We start from the raw sequence: 21,458 nt of genomic DNA on the forward strand, positions 1-21,458 counted from the left end.
GGACCTGAGGACCTATATTAAGCGCACAGACATCTAGTTAGATGGCATTCCAAGGCACCCATCTGAGAAGATTTTTGTTGTTATATTTGACTTGGTACAGATTTTATATACAGTGGGATGGCAATAGCAGTGGGGAACAGTGGAACTTGTGATCAAAACAGACCCTTAACATTTTCTAAATTGTACTAATCTAGGGATTACCAGGGAGTGAAATAACAGTGAATTTTGCTGGGGAACCCCTGGAAGACCTCGCTTTGAGGACCAACCATGCATGCATTAGGTCACAACGTTTCCATCCAAGCGCTGATTGCAATAAAATTTGCATAAAGTTTTGTTGCCACCCACTTTTGCGTGCTGTAGATGCAAGCTGTTGTCACGGGAGACCCCAAACTGTCCTGCCTGTCATCGCCATGGGGAAAAGGCTGTCGAGTCTCTGCGTCCTTGTCGCCCTCATTTACCATGGTAAGAAAGTTTGTAAAAGCTGTTAAGTCATTTAACGTTAAATATCGATGTCGAAACATTTTCATGGAGCGCTGTTTTTCCTAGCATCGACTCGTTACGTTCTCTTTTATACGGAGAGAACGTTAACTTACCTAACTGTATTAAAATATTGCAATTTAATGTGTGCTTTCTTGGGCACTTGCATAACGTTACAACGGATGATATGACTAAAGACCCACTAGGAATCGTAAGGAACTACTCTTCAATTCCGCATTCATTCAATACGCAGTTATTAAAAAATAATCAACTTGTATAATTGGTTCGCCTGCTATTCCCACAATCCCTTTCCACCAAAATGACAGCTAACCTAGTAGCTAGCGTTAATTTACACTGTGGAGAGCGGTAGCGAGTAGAGTGAAATAATTGTAAAAGTTGAGATTTTATTGAAATTAAGTTCTGCTCGGTGGATCACTTGAATGCCGAATTTACCACAAGACACTAACGATTAGTAAAAGGTATTAAGTAATGTTCTACGAGGCATGTAGGCTTGCCGATAAGGAAAGCAAGAGTAAACTGCCCGATTTTTTTAATGGACTGGCGTGACTTTCTCTCCTATGCGAACCTTACGGATCGTTCTGATTTTTCTTGTGCATGCTATAAAGTTGTACAACATTTGCAGCTGTACAAAAAACACCAGGGTTACAAACTAGCTTTCTATGGTATCGTTTAGACAGCAAACTTGGCCCACCAGTTTCGGACTTCAACAGGTGCTTTCCAACAGATGCCAGAGTTTTGTACAGGCCCTCAAACTCAAATGCTTTTAAACGAATTCAGTTAGGCTATCTAAATTCACTACCTTAAAAGGTTTAAATGCGGTTAAACATTACCTTTGAATTTTAGATACAGTTTGAGATGGTTTAAAATGTAAATTTTTAAAATGTTGCAATTTCTCGGTGCGCTACTTTTCCAGTAGAAATTCCCTGGTTGTGCAGACATGTTCTCTGATTTTGCCACTGTAGATTTTACTCTTCAGGGGTGATCTTGGGGTGAATTTGTCTTCAACTGTATTAAATTGTCATTCAAAATGTTTTAAAAGTAAGCTTGTAGAAAGCTGTCGTCACCCTTTTTTTTCCTGCCAGCAAGGCAACATTAGCTAAGTGGAAAGGCTATTGATACTGCCTTCTAACTACTAAATAAATATGACAAATCCATTTCATTAATTTCCCTAGTTAGCTAGCTTCCATGGCATGACTACTGGGGGGCTATATGACAATGAGTTTAGACTTAAGCTTGACACCCTAAGCTTGGTTTGTCTGTCACATGCTGTTTTTTTGCCATGTCCCCTCCACAGAAGCGTCTGGGTTCATGATCCGGAACAAGTTGCTGGGCAAATGTCTGCAGGTGCAGGACGGACAACCGGGAGGAGGTAGAGCGTCACTGGGGGAATGCAGCCAGCATTCACCCTTACAGGAGTGGCGCTGGCTCCCTGAGAGCCAGGCTCTCAGCAGTCAACACACAGGGGAGTGTCTGACCGCATCGGGGGAGCAGTATGAGGGTGTCCGCCTGCAACCCTGCATCAGAAGAGCTGGAAGTGAAGAGACTGGTCCTGGAGAGGGAGAAATGGAGATGGGCAGCGAGACTGGCAGCCAAGCGTGGTCCTGCTCCAAGAAAGGCCAACTGACTTTGCTCGGGAAGGGGCTGCACCTCAGTGCCACGCAGGAATCCACTTTAGTCTTCCTCTCGAAGGAACACAAGCAGGTAAGAATACAAACAAGCAGGTAAGAATACTTTAGAGAAGGAATTCATATTCCCTCTCCATGGGGCAGAACATTCAATAGTACTTTTATCTGATTACCATCCTTTGTAAAGGATATAAATAAAAAATTGGGAAGTAAACATATATTGTAGAAATCTAATACTGTTTAACTTATATTCTAATTAGCAAGTGTATTGTACGTAATGTGTTATCCTAATTGGATATTATTTTGGCTCATCTTCTTAAAAAGCAGGGCAGCAGGTGGCGGACAATCGAGAACCAGACATTGTGCAGCGAGAGAGACAGCAACCACCATCAACACCAATATCACCCTCACCACCATCTTGGGGAATCAGTGCAACCTGTGGTTTTACCAAGTGCCATCTCCAATACACACAGACAGGCTCAGCCATGTAAGGGTATAATAGTAGCAAATACACCATTCACTTTGTCATGCTTCATGTTGGCTGTTTAATCTTTAAAAACCCAGGTCATTATTACAATGAAAGGTTCGACTCTCATATTCTCTCACTACTCTAATTTTAGGCCACTCCATTTTCTTCTTTTTACTGTCTTGTTGCTTTCCTACAGTGTTGGACACAGAATAATAGCAGTGGCATATATTTTCTTAAGATTGTTCTTGTAGCTCAACAATCCATGTTCTGTATCTGATATGAGTTGCATGGGGACTGTATTCCCCAGTGGACTGCAGATTGGATTACCACATGTCTGCTTTTAGGCTGACATAGGCTGGATCTCATTCAGTTAAGTGCTCCTCTGACCAATCAATACTGCCCTCATCTGGGAAAGCAGCCAGCCACGGCATGAATCAGCATCACTGTACCTTGTCACTGTGTCTTCAGGCTGGTCCTGCATGAACTGATTTATTTTTCTGTACTGAAAACAGACAGACACCACCCTCTCTCTCTCCATCAAAAATATGTATTGGCTACAGACATTAAAAAATTGTTCTATTTTGGCCATTTTCGCCTTTATCAGTTAATGAAGCAATTCAAGCATATGTACACAACATGACAATGAGTAGGGTACAAAATAATCACCGGTGACTGGTTCAGTTAGTTATATAGATGGTAGCCAATTGAATAAAATATGGAGGGGTGGTAGACATCAACCAATCAGACACAAGCTGTCAGACATCGAACAGTAACATTTATATACTGTAAAGGTTAGGTACTGATGTACTCTCTAAGTCCTAATGTTCAGTTTGGCATTAGCTTGTGTGGAAACATTACTACTAGTTGAAACATCTTCCTTTTCCCCTCCACTTGCAGTTGAAGGTGGTGAAGGCCTTGATGCCACCGAAACGGACCCTGTAACAGAGCTACCTCCTTCGTCCCTAAGCACTAAATCGCCTGCAGACCCCACCATGATATTCTTCAGTATGGACTATGGTAAGTTTTGTAAATGGTTTCATTAATGGAAGAAATTGGATGATTTCTCTATAAGTCTCTATTAGTTTGATTCCACAATATCTAGCCTGGATTAGAAACCTAAAATGCAAACTGAGAAGAACTGTTATTTGCTTTACATAAATGTAGTCACATTTCCACCACTAGGTGGAGATGGATGTAAACAAATATAAGTGTAGGAATTTTCATGGTGGGTGTATTGTAGTGGTTGTGCAAAGGAGTTTCAATAGTCTTGAAAGAGATTGAGCAAATGCATTTGTCCTCAGTTCATAGCTTAGAGACAGCAAAGTGTGTTGAAATGCCTTCATGAAAATGACGATGTGCTGTTGCTCTGTGTATCCATGTGTACATGTGTGTAGGTATGGGCTGGAAGATAACCATGTTGGTACTAAGCTCCTTGGCTCTGGTCCTGGGAACTGTGATTCTTATCCTCAATGTTTACTCCAATAGGTGAGAGCCTAAACACACACAACCACACACAATAGAGTAGTCAAGTCAAGTTCATTTACAATATATAGCCTTTCATCACAGTAGGTATATCTTAAATGACTTTACAGAGAACAAGTCTGCCAAGATCTAACTAATCACAATCAGTCACAAATGATGCAATACAGTATGCAAACAAAATAAAACACAAGGAAACAGAACAAAGCACAAGACACAAAATAGCATGTTGCAAAGACATAACAAGCCTACCTAACCTCCCTAGCCCAGCCAGGCCTAACCGGCACCAACCTTGGACCCTCAGTGAAGACAAGGAAAAATAAAAGTAGCAGAAACCTTGGGTGGGTCAATTCAAAGAGGGATCCCCTACCAGGATGGCTGAGAGTGCAATAGGTGCCACCACTTGCTATGTTGATGTTTATTTAGAAACTGAGGTTCAAATGAGAAGTGATGTAAAACTGTACATTTGTGTAGCATGAGCTACACAAATGTCCAGTGGCGAGTTATTGACTGTTTGTCAAGTGGATTTGACAGTGGAGTTCAGCCAGACATGTAGCAGTCCTGGATTGGGCCTCACAATTCTGTTTCCAAACATTTAATGGTGGCTAACACATTGTGGTTCTGCATCAACCACTGCTCAGCTCTGGCACACAGTGAAAAGGATGTAACGTTCTCTCTCTTTCTGTCTTGCTGTGCCAGAAGGAAGAAGGTGGTGTGTGTGTTGAAGTCGTACACTCCTAGGCAAGAGGTGAGTCTTCCAGGGTCGCCAGTGCCCAATGAAAGAGCCCCACTGACAAAGCATGCCATGCGCCTCCCACACTCCTCTCCCTCTTTACAACGAGGAGAAATCCTGATCGAGTGGAAGGATGGCACTGTTACACCTCTGTATGAGGGATGAGCGTTGTACTGTCTGTCGGTTTGGGCATGGGTGTGTGTGTGTGTGTGTGTGCAGGCACGTGTGGTTTCATGTGCGTGCGCATGCATGTTACTTGTGTGTGTGCGGAGCTACTGAATGTGTCTGAAGAGAAGTCTGCTGTGAAGGAAAAGGATAAGAAAAACAAAAGTGTTATATTGAACGGCCTGCATATGCCATACTCTGTAGAGCATTTCATCATGTCTGAAAAGCTCATGGATTAGCAGGCTACTTCAGAGAGGCATAGCCGGCCTGACTAAGATGAAAGATATTGTGGTCCTGCCAGAAGATGGAACACGCTGAGTGCAAATTGCAAACAGTATGAGCTGGACTAGCAGGTTTCAACTGTAAGATATTGAAGCCTGCCTTCAGATGTTTTAGATTTGAGGGATTGTGCTTGTTGAGTGAAAGTACTGTAGAATGAATGTTTAAGCATACCTCTTGTGTTTGTAGACTTCTAATGAATAACACATTTTAAGAGCTCAACAAAGCAAGCAATAGCCTAGGCCTTTAGTTGAGAAAAACACATAGAAACCTAATCTTTGTTTGCCAAGATCTAAACTATATGAATATTTGATCACCTACTCCTCATGTGTGATGTGGCACACTGGTGTGCTGTGGAGTGAGTTCAGGAGTCCCTTGATGTTTTGCTCAACGTTAAAGAAATGACTTATTGTTTGCTTAGTCAAAGTGAAGTTGTGCTAAAGCTTTCATACTTATTTCATTAAAAATGAATGCAGTATGACCAGCAATTATTCCCAGTTTGCCACCTTCTGCTGTAAGATCATATGATTATATTAGGAGTGATGCAGCATTTCAGAAAAATACAATTAAAATATAATTAGGAGTGCCTTGCAATTTTGTGTCTTGCATAGGTGTGCCACAGCAATAAAAGGTTGAGAAGCACTGGTTAAATATAGGTTATTTTTACATGCTATTATTCAGTATTATTTAGCCTGTATATCCAACATGATATAGAATACTTGAGATAGAAATAAAGCTTAATCCACTGACCAGTTTACATAGGAAATGTTGATAGTCAGTGCTGATACAGTACTTTGTTCAAAACTGTTCAATGTAATGCACTTTGTTTTGCTACTGACAAGCTTTTTACATTACTAATTTAAGTTGTTGAGCATGCTCGTCAGTTTCCATTGCCTTGTTACATTTGTATGTTTGATAACCTTGTTAGACCATGTTATGAAAAAATAATGTTAGGCAGCTTTCTAACTGTACAATAAAATCTAAGATATAGACTTGTGTTGGTTTGTTTTTGTGGATAAGCAGAGCAGTAACGTGATGTGTTAGGTGAAGCTTCTGTTCTTCAGTGTGTTCAACACTTCCTGTATATAGTAGTAATGGTACAACAACATCGTGACCCCTTTCCCATGGTTTAGTGTTGGCTTGAGAGAGGGCAGGAAGGAATGATCGCTGACAAAAACACCATTTACTGTAATTACATTAGAAAGTCTGTAGGGATGCAGTAATCACAGATATGTTAAAGTTGATGATGATGATGATGATGATGATGAGGTTTCAAGAGAGCCTGGCATTTCCCTGTGGCACGGAAACTTCCCAGCAGGAGGAGTCTGTTTACAGCAGAAAACCAAAGGCAGTTTTAGTGTTTTTGGGAGAGGCCTGGGTGTTGTCGGGCAGGTTAATTTAATCTCTCTTTCATTCTAACAGTAATGAGCGGATCTGTGTTTGGGCAAACAATGCTAGAAGGAAGGAATGTAAAAGTGTGCGACAACATTTACACAATTGTTCTACATGTGAAACCTCTTCTGCTTTGTCGCAAGTAAATTTGCAGCCAAGCATCCATTTCAAGACTCTTATGCATGCTTGTCATGGACATTTTTGCTTGTTTATGATGAAAGTAACACCTAAAGCTACAGCTATCACCCTGTCTCCCCTACTGCTAATGTTTACACTAATGAGAGGGCACTATAGGTTTAATGAACACCAAACAGCACCCTGAAAATGATATGGCATCCCAACCCACACCCTTCTAGACCGCATCCACATGCCTGCTGCTTTTTACAATGTGCTGCTGCTTCACCCTAAATGAATAAAGGACTTTTTTCTGCAAAGGACTTGCAAGAGTTGGCAAGTTCAATTTTCATGTAGCTTTCACAATGATTTTTCACTCTTCAGTCACAGTCTTCATTTGTGTTTTATTGATTTTGATGTAGGATCTGATGAATAAAATCAATGTATGAAACTTTTTTTTTGTTTATAACTGTTGTAGGGTTGCCAGAGGTTGCTCACTCAAACACGTCTTTGCAGGTGAGGCAGAAGAGTGTGGGAGTGACACCAATATGAATAAGAGGTGTGTGTGAGGAGACTGACTCAGCATTCAATACTGGGCAGATCATATATCTTGTTTCACGCAGTCTCTTAACAATGAACTCTTCACACTGGTCATTTGCAAAAATTGGCTTTATTATTATTATTAGCTACATGACATCTTTTTCCCTGACTTCAGCATTAAAATTAAATTTTTTTAAAAAGTTTCTGCTCGTTTGTTTTTCCAGTAGCATTGATGAAGTGATTCTGCAGGCCAAACCAATAAGCCACAAACATTTGCAATGTTTTGATAAAGTAGTCTCGCCAGTTATGCAGGGTTTCTCTTTAGGCCAAATCCCGAGGTGTTGACACACCTCACATCAACTACAATAAGTTTAGTTTGTTTTTGTGATCACTACTCCATGTTCTAAATTCAAACAGTAAGTATAGTAATCCTGTAATAAATTCTTAAAAGTTTTAAAAAATATACATCTGCTATCAGCAGAAAATCCTATAGTAATACCATTAACAGAAACAGGACTGACAAACCCTGTCTTTATTGGTCACATGCAACCATCTGCAACATATGCACACACACACGCATTCAAATGGCGCCGTGAAATTGGCCCGTCCTTCCTCTGTGGGGCAGGCGAGGGGACCGACTTCTTAATGTTCATCGCTGGTCAGGCGACGATCTTCTTGCATGTTTTTAGTAGGGGTTCTTATTGTTATATGGAGAAAACCCCAAGTGAGCACGAGGAGAACATGCAAACTCCACACAGAAAGGCCCTTTTTACGAGATAACCCACCTGGGCAACATACCCCCAGTGCCAACAGCGACCCAGGCGGGAATCAAACCCAGGACCTTCTTGCTGTGAGGCGATATAAAGTATGGTAAGGATTATATACTCACTATTTGTGAAATAGAATTTACCCACCATTTTATTCTGACATAGATATTACATAAATTAATAATAAACATCATAGTGTGTAGTATGAAACTGATTTGGTTTAATGATAGCAAAAACAACTATAAATTAATGCTTTTCTGGAAATGTAATTGGTAAGTGGTTTTAGGTCAAGCTAAATGAGAAAATAATTATATTTTTAGTCACTGCAGACAACGCCCACTCAGTTGTTCAGAAATGTTAAAAAAGGATGAACTTTATATTCACGTGGCCCCTGCAGTTACAGACAACATGATACCACAAAAACGTTTTGGGAAGATGTCGCATCTGAGAGAGGTGCACAATAGCCAGGGTGCAGTTCTGTTGTGAGGACAGTCGTCTCCCAGGGACGAGACTGAAAGCTGGGCAAGTAACCACAGCCACATCCTGCTCATCCCTAAGCATCACAGTTAAACCACATGAAACTTCTCAGATGAGGCAGAATTCACGAGGTCGCACTGACCTTCACATGACTGGAGAAAACTAGCTCCTATGTTTTCCATTTAAATACCAATCTGTCACTAAGGAACAATAAACCAAATGACCAAATGTCTTTGTGTTGTGAAATGATGCGGACTCTACTTTTCAGCGTTGGGACTTGAATTAAAGTGAAGAGGGAAAAAGAAGGAACTATAAACAGATGTGTTCTAAGGACTCTAGATCTATGAGCATCCTCCATTTCCTTCTCAGCCATACACGATACTCGCTATTCAATTTACTTCCACATTCCAGAGAAAGTGTCACACACTGCCCATCTTGTGGGCACATGTCTATTGTTTGCATTAGATTTTACCTGCATCACGTTGATTGACTCACACTTGCAGGAAAAATGAGTTGCAAACCTATTGCAAAACATTAAAATATCCCTCACAAGGTGAAATAGTTTGATGCTTCCTTGTTGACTAGACACTGACTGAAGCAGTGAGCTGGATACACCCTATTGATGACGTGTGTGACAATGCCATCTGTTGAATTTGTGTGCACAGGTTCAGTCTGTCAACATCCTGTTTCCTTCAACATTTTTAGAGAGGCAATTGCTATAATATGGTGTAATAACTTTGTCAACTCTGATAAAGTTATGAAGACTTGTTGATTTGCAGATGTGCTACTTTTCAGTAGGAGATGCCGGAAAAATTGGTTTCACTAAGCCCGGATTATGGCTTCAAAACGTTGCAGTAAATGCTGTTGTGTGCTGTTTTAGGTTAGCACACATGGACGGCACATGGTAGCGACTCTTCCCTCCAGGTGTTTCATACTCTGAGTATTAAAACAACAGGCCATGAGAGCCCAAGTCTGAACCAGACACTCCATACAGCTAGCTGGGATACATTTTATGGCTTTGTAAAACTTTGGCTGAAATTTGGCTGAAATTTGGCTGAACTTGCCAGTGGAATTCACCTTATACTTAGAGTCTGAAGCTATATGAGTTACATGATTTGATCGATTCCCTCTCAGTGGACGATAAACAGAATCCTGTATATGCTGTACTTTATTGTCCTACGACGGAAAAACAATAGAAACACGGGTACTGTGACATCACATGGATTTAAATTACTGAAGCAAAAGGGAATGCATTAGCCCAGGAAGCTAAATCTCCCTATGTCAAAGTCCAGCAAGAAGAGATAATACATGTAATTTCACCCATTTGTTACAACTTGTGCATATGACTTATTATTGGATAGTAAAACATTTTAATGCAAACAATGGAAGTTGTTGTTCTATCTATCTATCTATCTATCTATCTATCTATCTATCTATCTATCTATCTATCTATCTATCTATCTATCTGTCTGTCAACTTGTTTATAAATTTATTTTACAGGAGTGACTTCAAATCATCCATCATTTCAAGCGCATCAATAAAAGCATTGTAATGTGTTTCCCACACCTCCATCAGCTTGTTTTCCCTGTGAAAACGTGTTATACAATGTTGAAATGTGGCCAGATGCAAATACTTTGATCAGACTCTGGCTTGAACATCCTGGCCTAGGGGATCTAACAGGGATTTTACAGGTGTAGGATCTGCGAAAAGGAATATACTTGGTATGTGAGATGTTGTTGACACTATTATATTGCCAAGCTTGCGTTGGAGCTAGCTAGATATGCCATCTGCCATAAGATGTAATGTTAGAAGCCTGTCTGCTCTGCCTCTGTGATCAATATAAACTTTCACGTCTTTTATTTCCTCTTGGCTAAGGGCTTGTTGAAGCAAGTTGTTGTTTTTTTTTGGGCTCAATTGAACTCTGGAGTCTTAACCACTCTCAAAGTTGGTCCCCACCCTGGTATAAAACTTAAAAGGCCAATGCAAAATCAGAGCACAGTTTATGTTCACTTCACTGGTTTGGAATAAGTTTTTCACTTTCGAATTGATTGACAGAGCTTTTCATCCAGGGACTGACAGCATAGAATTATACGGCTGAACAAGAATTCACAATGTACTGTGAAGCTGTAAATGGTTTGCATGTCTTTATTGTATTATATACGGTGCAGAATAGACATGTATTTTTTTGTCCAGAGATTCTTTCCACCAGCAAGGTCTACACAGCAGCAATATACTTTAGTGTACATACCCACGATCAATATCCACCAAAAATTCCATATTATGTAACTTAAATAACGTTGGATAAACGTGCCAGGGACCAGCTGCTACCTTTAGAGCCAAGTGAATCCTACTGACTCCAAAGTAATCATTCAAGAACGTAAAGGGCAAAAAATTGCTGAAAACAATAGCTTACACAACCATAATAGATAAAACCTGATCTAATGATAGAAGTCCTATGGAGTCTCAGGCATGCATTCCTGGCAGTACAGCTAATGATAGAAAACACATGTCCACAAGAGTCAGGATGGTGAGTTTTTGAATGTCTCAGCGCCTTAAGATTTAATGGCTTTGACCACTTCCAGCAATACTGAAGTGCGTCTCCGTTGTTTGTGTATGTCTAAAACCTGTCTGTGACCCTGATTCATTGCATTTCAAATATCAACCAGTACGACAGACTAGTACCGCTTGAATTTGTGTCACCAATAGCATCAGAGATAGTAGCTTTATATATGTATACATTATAGTCAGTATTTAGCCTGAAATAATATGAGTAATGTCTCTTCTCTTCATCATGAACATGTTCACATTATGCTTCTGTTTGCGGCCTGACTGCACTGTAAGAAGTGGAGATAGTTTCCCCATTTGCTGTTTATCTGGTACAATAGTTTACAAATGTCTTTTTTGTCTGTTCGATCATTTCTTAAAATCATGCATACGTTCATGTTTTCATCACATTTACAACTCTTGACACGTTGTCAATTTGCCATAGGACTTGAGTCTCCTTTTGTGAAAAAGTTTGTATGAACTTGTCCTGTTTTGACAACAATACCAAGTCTTTTGTGGTGAATCAAACATTCTAGGGAACCTCTCCCACACATGCAAGGTGACCTGCTAAAACCTGTTGGAATTAATTAGACAAAACTGTTCAGACCTATTGGCTTGCCAAAATCCAAGGCCTCGCCTTCTGTGTGATTCTATTACATGAACAATTTCACTATTGGAAACTGAAAAAGGGGGATCATTAAGTTGAAACGTAATTTGGCAGTAGACTGCAGGATTATGAAGCAGCGTTTAGATCATCTAAGTACATGCACCAGGAGGGACATGGATAAATAGTGCGAGTGTTTTACATGTCTCCTTACTTTGTGGATGAATGGCAAGTAGACAAAAGTTTCTATCAAAATGAGCCCTTAGCATGGAGAAAGAAGGCTGATTTGATTTATGCACTGAAGTAAGAACAGTGGCCCAGTTCTTCTGGTGTGTGGAGACTGAGGTATGCTTGGAAATAAAGTGTAGCCTTGAAATAGCAGTGTAAAATGCTGCTGTGCGCTGCATAATGATGGAGCAGGTCTTCCTGTGGGAACATAAAATCATTATTAAAGAGCACAGCTCAGTGAATGGAGAGATCTCTATGTTTAACCCAGTTCTCTTGCTCTGCCTGTAGATTTGTACACTGCTGATGGACTCTTGACTGTGAATTATCATATAAAATTACTGATTATTATTGACTGATGTAGTATGCAGTTACTGTGGTATTTTGATCACGGGCTGACAACAGACTCTTGCTTTGTCTGAAACATGTTTGTTATGATACTGCGTTCTCCACTACCATAGGTCTTTCTTGACCTTGATCCGGTTAAATGACTTGTAAATAAAGTACTTAAGTTATGTAATATTAATGTAATGTAGAAGCTTTGTATTAATTAGTCTTAGCATGAATTCACTTTCAAATGTACTATGCCTCTGGATAAGACTGATGTGATTCATGTTGTTTTTCAAATAAATCTGGTTTACCTAATAAACAAATCTGAAGACTGAATCAAAAGAATAAATCCCCTCCCTTCCCCCATTCAAATAACTGAAACCTGCTGAGTAGAGGACTCCAGGAAACCCCACACCCCACCCTGACCCAAAACCTGTGTGAGTCAATACCATTTCCAGTTGTGATGTCTTTAACAGATAAAGACATAAAGACTTAAAGTTTAACTGGAGATAATCTGAAACTGCCTGTAAAAATGAATGGATTTTTTGAATATGCAATAGCTGCAAATTTATCTGTGACTCATGTTTTGACTGTCTACTCTTAAAACAGCACTGGCCAAATACGTTTATCTACATATCTATCTACATATAACATTCAAAATTCTTTATTCTTAACTTTAAGTATAATGAAGTACAGGATGCCAGGTGGCTAGACAGATGAGAAACGTATCTGTTATCTGCTTATAGTCACTGCCATAAAGATGTGCTACCTTTTCATAGTTTTTGGAACAGTCACTGCCATAACTAAGGACCAGTTGTGAGAAAGAAGAGAGAACAGAAAAAAGGGTGTAACATCATCCCATGACCCACATTTTAGGCAACAATAAAAAAAGGAACTTTATTATATCAGTACAAAAGCATCTCCCCTCGACCGACAAACAAAATACAAAAGATCTCACAGCCCAGTTTAGCACCCTACCATGGAGTGATACACAAGGTACAGACATGTCAGAAGACAGAAAAGAACCAAAAATCATGGTGAAATTAAGACAGACTGATTTGGTACATCCCTGCATAGGTCAGAGTCAAAGCAGTAGTTATTGCCATTTACACTGATATTTACAAGCATGAAATTGGGAAGCTAAAATAGCTTCTGATAAGGTTTAGTTGACACATGGGGAAATGATAAGTTCCCAGCTGAGGACGTATCACAGTGGCTGTCAGCTCTTTTAACAATTACTGGATAGTTCATTTACAGTGCCAGGAAAGTGCATCGGGGAAGATAGCAGCTTTAAGATAGCTGCTTTAAGACCGCAGTGGTGAAGTTAAACAATTAAAAATTGTTGGATGCATAGCTTCACCACCATTTGTCAGCTCTAAACAATAGAGCAGACAGACACCTGATAGTTATCTAGATAGGATCTTGTTACCTTGCCAGCAATTACCTGTACTGCACTTGAACTGTACAGCATTCTTCTCAACCACATCCTCATTTACAGACATGGACCTCTAGGTTAAATTTTGAAAATGAAAAGACAATTTCCCTGAATTGAGAACGTTAACATTGAAAGGTTCTGGACTGAGAAAAACACATAGAAATTGTACACATGTACATCCGCCTAAATACATCTATATAAATATGTCAAACTATAAAAAAAAACTATGTAAAACTACATTGGTATAAAGCATACAATACTGTCCAAACAGGAGTGCTAAAGACACTAAGATCCAAATTTTAATTTCTTCAAAGAATTAATGTAATTCTGTGTTCTTGAAGTTGTGTTTCTCCCCTCTACGCTCATACACAATCATTCCTCTACAATATAATACAATCACAGGACGATATAAAGGAAGTGGATTGAACAGATTGAGGACCATTTCACCTATGACTGTTCTCTCAAACACACAGCTGTCTTGGGACGTGTCCCAGTAGCTGTAAAGGTGGTTTGGAAAGGCCAATAGAGGCTGGAAGGGCAAAATGCTGGTGTGTGTGTGTGTATTTACAGAATGTGCATGTATTAGTGTGTGTAGCTATTTCTGTAGCGCACTCATGGCATCTCCTTGGTGCATTCTTTGGGGTTGTCGTTGGTGGTGACGTTGGTGAGTCGGACTCTCTCGCTCTCCTGCGCTTTCTCCTCCCGGTCGCGCACCTCTCCCTCCACGTGGAAGCCAACCATGAGCTGGTAGACCATCACACCAATGATGGTGCCGAGGAATGGGGCAAAGATGGGCACCAGGAACCAGCAGTTCCTAGCACTGAGGAGGGAGAAAAGAGATAAGTCTTTGAATGAGTCTTACTTTACCCACAGGGAAATCTAATTTAATGTATATGAAGGCATTATACGAGATAAACAACACACACAAGGGTCATAAAAGAGGGTCAAGAGATGGTGAATAATGTACTACACCACAGGACAAGCTGTGATGGTGAAAGTGGTGTAGAGGAGATAGAGATTAAGAGAATGGAAAAAGAAATGCATAACATTTTTGCAAGGAGGACTCACGTGAAAACGTCCATGCCCCAGCCAGCCATAGCGGTGAAAATACGTGGTCCCAGGTCCCTGGCAGGGTTGACAGCATAGCCAGAGTTGAAGCCCATAGCCAGTCCAATGACCAGAACCACAAAGCCCACAGTGAAGGCCTCCAGTCCCTGGGGGATGGGGTTGTTGTATGGATCCACAATAGCCAGGATACACACGATCAGCGCTGCTGTGCCAATGATCTATAGTGGAGAGTGGTGGATATTAGAAGAAATAGTGAGGTGGATACCTGGGTTGTAGCGGCTTCTTTTGGAAAATCAAACTTTAGCATCTGGAAGTTGTCTATGACTAGACTGGAGAATGGGCTGAGTGCCTGTTTGAGCACTGTTCCCAGGTTTTCTCCATATCTAGAAAATCTACCTGATCAAAGAAGCCGTTGACAATGGTGAGATGTTTTCCAGGATAGGTAGCAAAGATGCCAGCTGTGGCATTTGGCCCAGTCACATTAAAATTCCCAGGATGGTCCCACAGGGCATCTAATGGGAGACAGAGAACAAAATAAAGCATGAAACTCTTCTTTGTTTAGACCAGTAAATGGCACATTTGTGCAAAATCTATGACATACGTCCATTCATATTGGTTGTAAAGAGATTGTTTCTTGAAATTCATGTCTGGAAACATCCCTCACCATAGTACATGCCAAAGATTATGGCAGAGCCCAGGAAAGCACCGAGTGTCTGGAAGGCAAAGTACATGGGGAACTTTCTCCAGCGCTCTCTCCCAAGCAGGCACAGGGCAAAGGTCACAGCAGGGTTCAGATGGCCACCTGCAAATAAGGCACATGAAGACAGCATGTTAACGCATTTTTATAACCCAACGCATTACAGTGCTATAGCATTGCCTAAATACAGACAAAAATAATTTCAAATGCAGAATAGCAATTTCATTCCACAGCCAGTTACCTAAACAGGTTAAAATGTGATGCAACTCATGCACAATGAATTTGCCTGAGATATGTATTGCTCAAAATGCAATGATGTCTACACCCTCATAATAAAAGCCTATCAAATGATTCATTGGAAGACTCTACTGGGTTTGTGTACAAGTATTTGCTTACCTGACACTTGGCCACAGACCAGGATGCCTAAGGTGGCAGCGAAGCCGAAAGCAAAGTTGACAGTGAGGAACATGCCATGGGAGCCACTGCTCAGCACCAGCTGGGCTACAGCACCACAGCCAAACATCTGGGAGGAGAGGAGAAAAACAGGTTTACATTGTGTCCTAAACAGAGAGAACAGCTTCACACGTTCTACAATAGGTACTCGTGCTGTGTATTCTAATACAAGACAGCAAAAGCATTAATTTATCTTTTTTTGACATGAAGGGGCCCTAAGGTGTTCACTCTGCAGTAGGAGGGCTTTAGCATATTCAAGCACAAAGGTATAGAGACAACACGTCAACACCAATCTCAGTGCTGCACATGCCCCTCTAAAAGGAACAAACCATGAATACTGTACATTTACTGCTTTGTCACCAATGAAGGTCAGGCCAAGGGGTGACGAGAGGGGATGTGATCATTATCAGTGAAACCAGTGAAACTGAGACCCATTCTGATTAAATGGGCTCCATTGTGTTTATAATGGGACATGAGAGGACATGTAGAGAAATGTCAATGTGTTGACATTGACTCAGCAAGAATTGCTGCTGCGTTATCTGGGGAAAAAAAAACACTTCACTTCAATCATGAAAGGGGTTTCCACATTGCAAGAGGGAAAAGGGGGAAAAAAGTATGTGCTACTGGGCAGAAACATGATCGATTCAGTCAAAGGAAGTAGGTTTTGCAGTATGTTTTGTCATTAGGAGTAGCGATAGAATTGCCAAGTGGGTCACACATATCCACTGGGTACTGTGCATGTGTAAGTATGTGTGTGTGTGTGTGTGTGTGTGTGTGTGTGTGTTTCTGAGTGTCCTCTTTGTATCTGCTTGATAAAGGAAGTGTGTGTGGCCCTTGCTGAGGCTGCTGGTCTGGAAGCCCCCCGAAGAGGAAGCATTTCAGTAAGACCGCAGGACTCAGATGTTGAGGTTAGCTTTAGGGAACCACACTCAGAGGGGCTGGCGCCTAAGGGACGTTCACCACCACTGGGCCCAGTCTAAACTCTGTTCTGCTCCTGATGAGACCAGCCATCAGTGGAAAAGTACTAAGTACATTAGCCCCATGTTAGCAATGTACTTCGCTAGTATTTGGAGTGTGTTGGTGTTGCATGCTGATGTTCATGCATAAACAGAGATGTATCACTTTAACTCAGAACTTCTTCACTGAGGGTTTCTGAATGTCAGAGGCATCTGATTGCAAATGATGGGCCATTAGCCTGCAAGCGCCAGCTGACTTAGTAAGATCAGATTCCACCAGAAAGGATATTCTTAAATCCTACTGTGAATCTGTGTGCAATTGTTATTATTTCTTACTCTAAAATGTTCAAAGCCAGCAGTGAATGTGTGTACAGTGTGTTAAACAAGTTTAGACTGTGTTCTTACAACTATTCAATTGGCTGATTCAGCTGGTCACCCCTCCAGCTACTCAGCCATTAGCACAGTGGGAGAGGTTAGACTGAGTCATAGAAGCCTCACAGCAGCCAACCTATTGAAATGCCTTTGCCGTTTATTTAGGAGCTCTGGGGCTGAAAGCAAAAAAAGCTGCTGGCCTGGAACCAGTCCCTAAATCACTACCTGTATTCTCTGTTCAAATTCGGGGTAAAGAAGCTCAGAAGCTCCCTGAGAGCTACTATTCAGGTCATGGCAGGCGAACAGTAACTTGAGTGGAAAACACACATTTTGTGAATGTGATGAGGGTGTAATTGTGGAGTGAGTGGCTATTTTAAGACTTCATTGTTTCTACGATGTGCAGTCCGTCCTTTAAATTTTAACACTGTTAGAAAATAAAGTTCCAGCGTGACACTAAAAGAGACATCATCACCCTATGGTGACCTTCAAGAACAACGAAGACCCTTTAGGCCACATGCCCCCCTGACTACACAGTCCTCTATATGGGTGTGAACAGAAAAACTGATGACACACCCAAACACACCCACACACACCCACACACACACACACACACACACACACACACACACACACACACACACTTGACCTCTCCCCAAATCATCCTACACTAACTAACCATTGATCACTCATTAACAGTTTGCTTGATCTGTCGCTGTAGTACAATAATGTATTGACAGGCTTATATTTGATGAGAGAGAAGGAGAGGAACAGAGTTATATCTCTAATAGAGGAAGTCAAAATATCTCAGGCATGCTCATCATGTGTTACCTATTGTTCTGCCACTGTCCCTCCCAGTGCTGCCATCCACATGTGTCACCTATTGAATGGACGTGCCACACCTGCCTGTCCCATCAATTGTCATTTCACATGCAAAATCAGCTGCTGAGGTGTGAGGAATGTGACAATGACTAGTGAGGAAAAATACTGGAGATTTCACTCCTTGATCCTTTATCTAGTCGTTTCCCATTGCATATCTTTGTTTATGTGATGAGGAGTAATGTCCCATTAACTTATTTATATATTAAAACTAAGCTACCGTAAATTATGACTAGACTGGTGTAAGTTATCCTGTTGATGGGAACTATGAATTAAAATAATAATACTTAGACTTGGATTATGTCTCAGCATGAAAGGTGCTATTAAATTAATTCATAAAATACTTTATTAATCACTAAGTAAGCCAGTGAGTCACTAAACTCTCTGAGCCGCACAGTGAAAGTTAAACCACTACAGGAGCCTCTGGGTTGTACACTAGAATTTAAAGTATTAGGTTTGAAACTCCGTTTACCTAAGTGCCGACTGCCAAGGCTGGAGTAAGTTCAAATATAAAAGTAGCCTCTGAGAACTAATTTGAAAGCTGTAAGGCTATTTATTTTGTTATGTTTGTTTAATAGGGCAGATAGCCAGGAGTCTGGATTAATTGTATTCAATGGCCAAATGAAGTTTCTATCTCTGCTGCCAAACAGTATCCCATATTCTAATACTGGTGTTAAACCTAAACAGCTGCAAATAAGTGCATGAGTCTGTGGCAGAGATGGTGTGTGTTGCTGCAAATGTTCATAGAGTAATATGAAACTAAACTCTTAGATACAGAATGATTACATTGTCAATCAAACATAACGGCAAGTGCAATAATAATAGTTTGTCCAAAAAAACATTTTTGTGAACAGACACTCAATGCCGCATGCACATACAGTATGTTCACACACACACACACACACACACACACACACACACACCCACCCACACCTAACTCACTTAAGATGACAGAATGAAGTCATGGGAGATTGTGAGTCCTGGATCCTGGATCCTACCTCCTAGCAAATATTGTGTTCACAGTGGTGCAGTTGTAAATATTATTATGCTCACAGTGAATGCTGCCCAGAACAATCTGTTACTAACCTGTTTGCTCTCAACTCAGTTTGCCAATATAAGTAATCATACCCTCATACACTTAGAGAGTAATCAATGGCTCAGTGTAATACATAGAATGTCACTTCACTCCCTTTGAACTCTATGAAGTCTATGCACAGTTTATAAATTACATGCATTTTCTTGCCCAGATCATTCATCACCCTTCAACCATGGCAGCAGAAAAAAGGTACAAAACAAAAGCTGTCACACAGAGAACAGTTGACAGCAATTGAAAAATCAATAAACCTTGACAAAAAATAGAGAAAAATGTCATGGTGAGGGTACTTAATGAAAAGAAAGTTCTCTTTGAAAAGTGCAGAAGTTCAGTTCACATTCAAAAACTCCTTTATGTTAGAAAGTATAGACTTTCTAACTTTTCACTTAGCACTTGGCATTTCTTTGCTGTTTTTTTTTTTATCATTAAACCTCTATTTCAAGATAAAATAATGTGATGTAAGTTGCATGTATACACACACTCACGCACGCACACACTCATGCACACACACACACACACACACACACACTTACCACTAGGATTAGGGTGCCGAGACACTCCGCCAAGGCCTGGCGAAGCAGCAGGTTGCGGATCTGGAAGAACCGTGCCAGCTTGTCCAAGTACATCTTCTGTCTGCCCATGTTGTCTTGCTAGAGGCTGAGGAGACTGCGAGAAGAAAGGCACTGTGGGTAGTTATGTCCTCCTGAGTGGCTGTGATGTTGGGAGCACTGGCCTCCTCCTCTTATAAAGCCAAAGATGGGCTTGGGCTGGTGCCAAACAGAGTCCAACCCCACCCTCTGCACCACGCCTCCCTCCCTGTCACCCTATGCCTCACTCTCTTTTTCTCACTCTCTCTCTCTCTCTCTCCCTCTGTCTCTCTTTCTCTCTCTCTCTCTCTCTCTCTCTCTGTCTGTCTCTCTTTCTCTCTCTCTCTCTCTCTCTCTCTCTCTCACACACACACACACACACACGCACACACATACACATGTTTGTATTACGATACTTGTGAGGACCTTCATTGACTACATTCATTCCCTAACCCCTAACCCAAAATGTAACCCCCTCCACTACATGCCTAACCTTCACTTTAACCCGTACCCTAATCTAATCCTAATCCTACTTCTACCCTTAACGCTAAACCCAGGCCCTAACCATGGATTAACCTTAACCTTAACCCTTACCCAAAACTAAACCTAATCCTTATTCTAACTTTAACCCTAATCCCAAGCCTCAACCCTAAAATAGCCCCTTAGAAAAAATGTCCTCACTCTTTCCTCATCTTTATATCCTTGTGAGGACATGTGGTCCTGTTAAGTGTAGAAATACAAACACAGACACACACACACACACACACACACTGTCTCACATAACTGTAATACACACCCTTTCACAGCCCTTTCTGGTTCACCCCCCTACACGCACATCTCTGTCTTTCCCTCCCTCTCTGTCTCTCTGCTCCTTTTCTCTGACCAGGTCTTTTGTCCTCTGTCTGAAACTTCATCACCGCATATTATTCCTGCTTTGTCTAGTTTCAATAGAGGTGTGAGAACATTTCCATTTATAAAAGCCCACAGCCATGCCTCTATCAGTAGGAATCAGTGTACTATTTACTCTGGAGTACTTTTGTTCAGTTTGGTCTATGCCTATTTTGTTATGACAGTGGAGTACGTTATCACCTTCGATCACCTGGACATTAAACCTCAAAACAATATTGTGGCTTTATCTGTGTAGATTACTTTGGCATGGAGGACTTCAGCTGGCTCTGTGCAATGCGAACAATGGTTAAAGCAACAGCTCACCCCAAAATGAAAATTCACTCATTATCTTCTCACCCTCATGTCAGTTGAAACACTGGTGAAGTTTGTATGTCTACTTAACCCACGGCAAGTTAGCTAGCGCAGCTCCATGTCAAACCTTCTCCAAAAGAACTTAAGTGGCCAGGAAACTTTTTGGAACTAGAAAATAACCATAAAATTACTCCAAACAGCTCGTGCAGCATGATCCAAGTGTTCGGAAGCCAAACAATTGCACTGCGGGTCCAAAAGTCCAATATTTACCTCACTATCTCTTAGGTTTTCCTCACTGACAGTCACCTACAGTCACCCTACAGTAGCAAGCAGATGCTGCCTTCAAATGCTGCTGGAAATATTGTAATTACAAGTATAAAGTGGTACAAATGGGATACCCAACATGCCATGATGTGGCATTCTCACTCTTTATTTAACTTTTCGGTGTCGCACATACACAACAACTTTTAGCCAATAAGC

General features: G+C 40.9%; 2 protein-coding genes across 3 annotated transcripts; one reads left to right on the forward strand and one right to left on the reverse strand.

Annotated features, from left to right (window-relative positions):
• The first annotated feature begins 398 nt into the window (after positions 1 to 398).
• On the forward strand, positions 399 to 6,173 carry LOC139912567 (uncharacterized). Of its 2 annotated transcripts, none has more exons than XM_078285337.1 (6): positions 399 to 462; positions 1,793 to 2,199; positions 2,448 to 2,610; positions 3,490 to 3,609; positions 3,987 to 4,077; positions 4,771 to 6,173. In XM_078285337.1, the coding sequence occupies exons 1-6, from the start codon at positions 411 to 413 to the stop codon at positions 4,967 to 4,969; spliced, it is 1,032 nt and encodes a 343-aa protein (XP_078141463.1). In that variant the 5' UTR covers positions 399 to 410; the 3' UTR covers positions 4,970 to 6,173. The 2 variants fall into 2 exon arrangements, with proteins under 2 accessions (XP_078141463.1, XP_071756502.1); XM_071900401.2 differs by having other exon boundaries at positions 2,451 to 2,610.
• A 6,938-nt stretch (positions 6,174 to 13,111) lies between these two features.
• aqp3a (aquaporin 3a) lies at positions 13,112 to 19,899 on the reverse strand. Its single transcript, XM_071900397.2, has 6 exons — positions 19,725 to 19,899; positions 15,838 to 15,964; positions 15,409 to 15,546; positions 15,141 to 15,256; positions 14,745 to 14,962; positions 13,112 to 14,496 (listed from the first exon to the last, which is right to left on the reverse strand). The coding sequence occupies exons 1-6, from the start codon at positions 19,830 to 19,832 to the stop codon at positions 14,289 to 14,291; spliced, it is 915 nt and encodes a 304-aa protein (XP_071756498.1). The 5' UTR covers positions 19,833 to 19,899; the 3' UTR covers positions 13,112 to 14,288.
• Between the last annotated feature and the right edge of the window lie 1,559 nt (positions 19,900 to 21,458).

The sequence above is a fragment of the Centroberyx gerrardi genome, chromosome 8 (genome assembly GCF_048128805.1).
Source record: "Centroberyx gerrardi isolate f3 chromosome 8, fCenGer3.hap1.cur.20231027, whole genome shotgun sequence".
NCBI lineage: Eukaryota > Metazoa > Chordata > Actinopteri > Beryciformes > Berycidae > Centroberyx > Centroberyx gerrardi.

Excerpts from the sequence above, each read along its gene's own strand:
- aqp3a (XM_071900397.2), bottom strand. The coding sequence starts at position 19,832 with ATGGGCAGACAGAAGATGTACTTGGACAAGCTGGCACGGTTCTTCCAG. Across the intron at positions 15,547-15,837 it reads GGTCTGTGGCCAAGTGTCAG|GTGGCCATCTGAACCCTGCT; the intron begins GTAAGCAAATAC and ends CCTTATTTGCAG. Across the intron at positions 14,963-15,140 it reads TCAACGGCTTCTTTGATCAG|ATCATTGGCACAGCAGCGCT; the intron begins GTAGATTTTCTA and ends TCTCCACTATAG.
- LOC139912567 (XM_078285337.1), top strand. The coding sequence starts at position 411 with ATGGGGAAAAGGCTGTCGAGTCTCTGCGTCCTTGTCGCCCTCATTTAC. Across the intron at positions 2,611-3,489 it reads ACACAGACAGGCTCAGCCAT|TTGAAGGTGGTGAAGGCCTT; the intron begins GTAAGGGTATAA and ends CTCCACTTGCAG. Across the intron at positions 4,078-4,770 it reads CTCAATGTTTACTCCAATAG|AAGGAAGAAGGTGGTGTGTG; the intron begins GTGAGAGCCTAA and ends TTGCTGTGCCAG.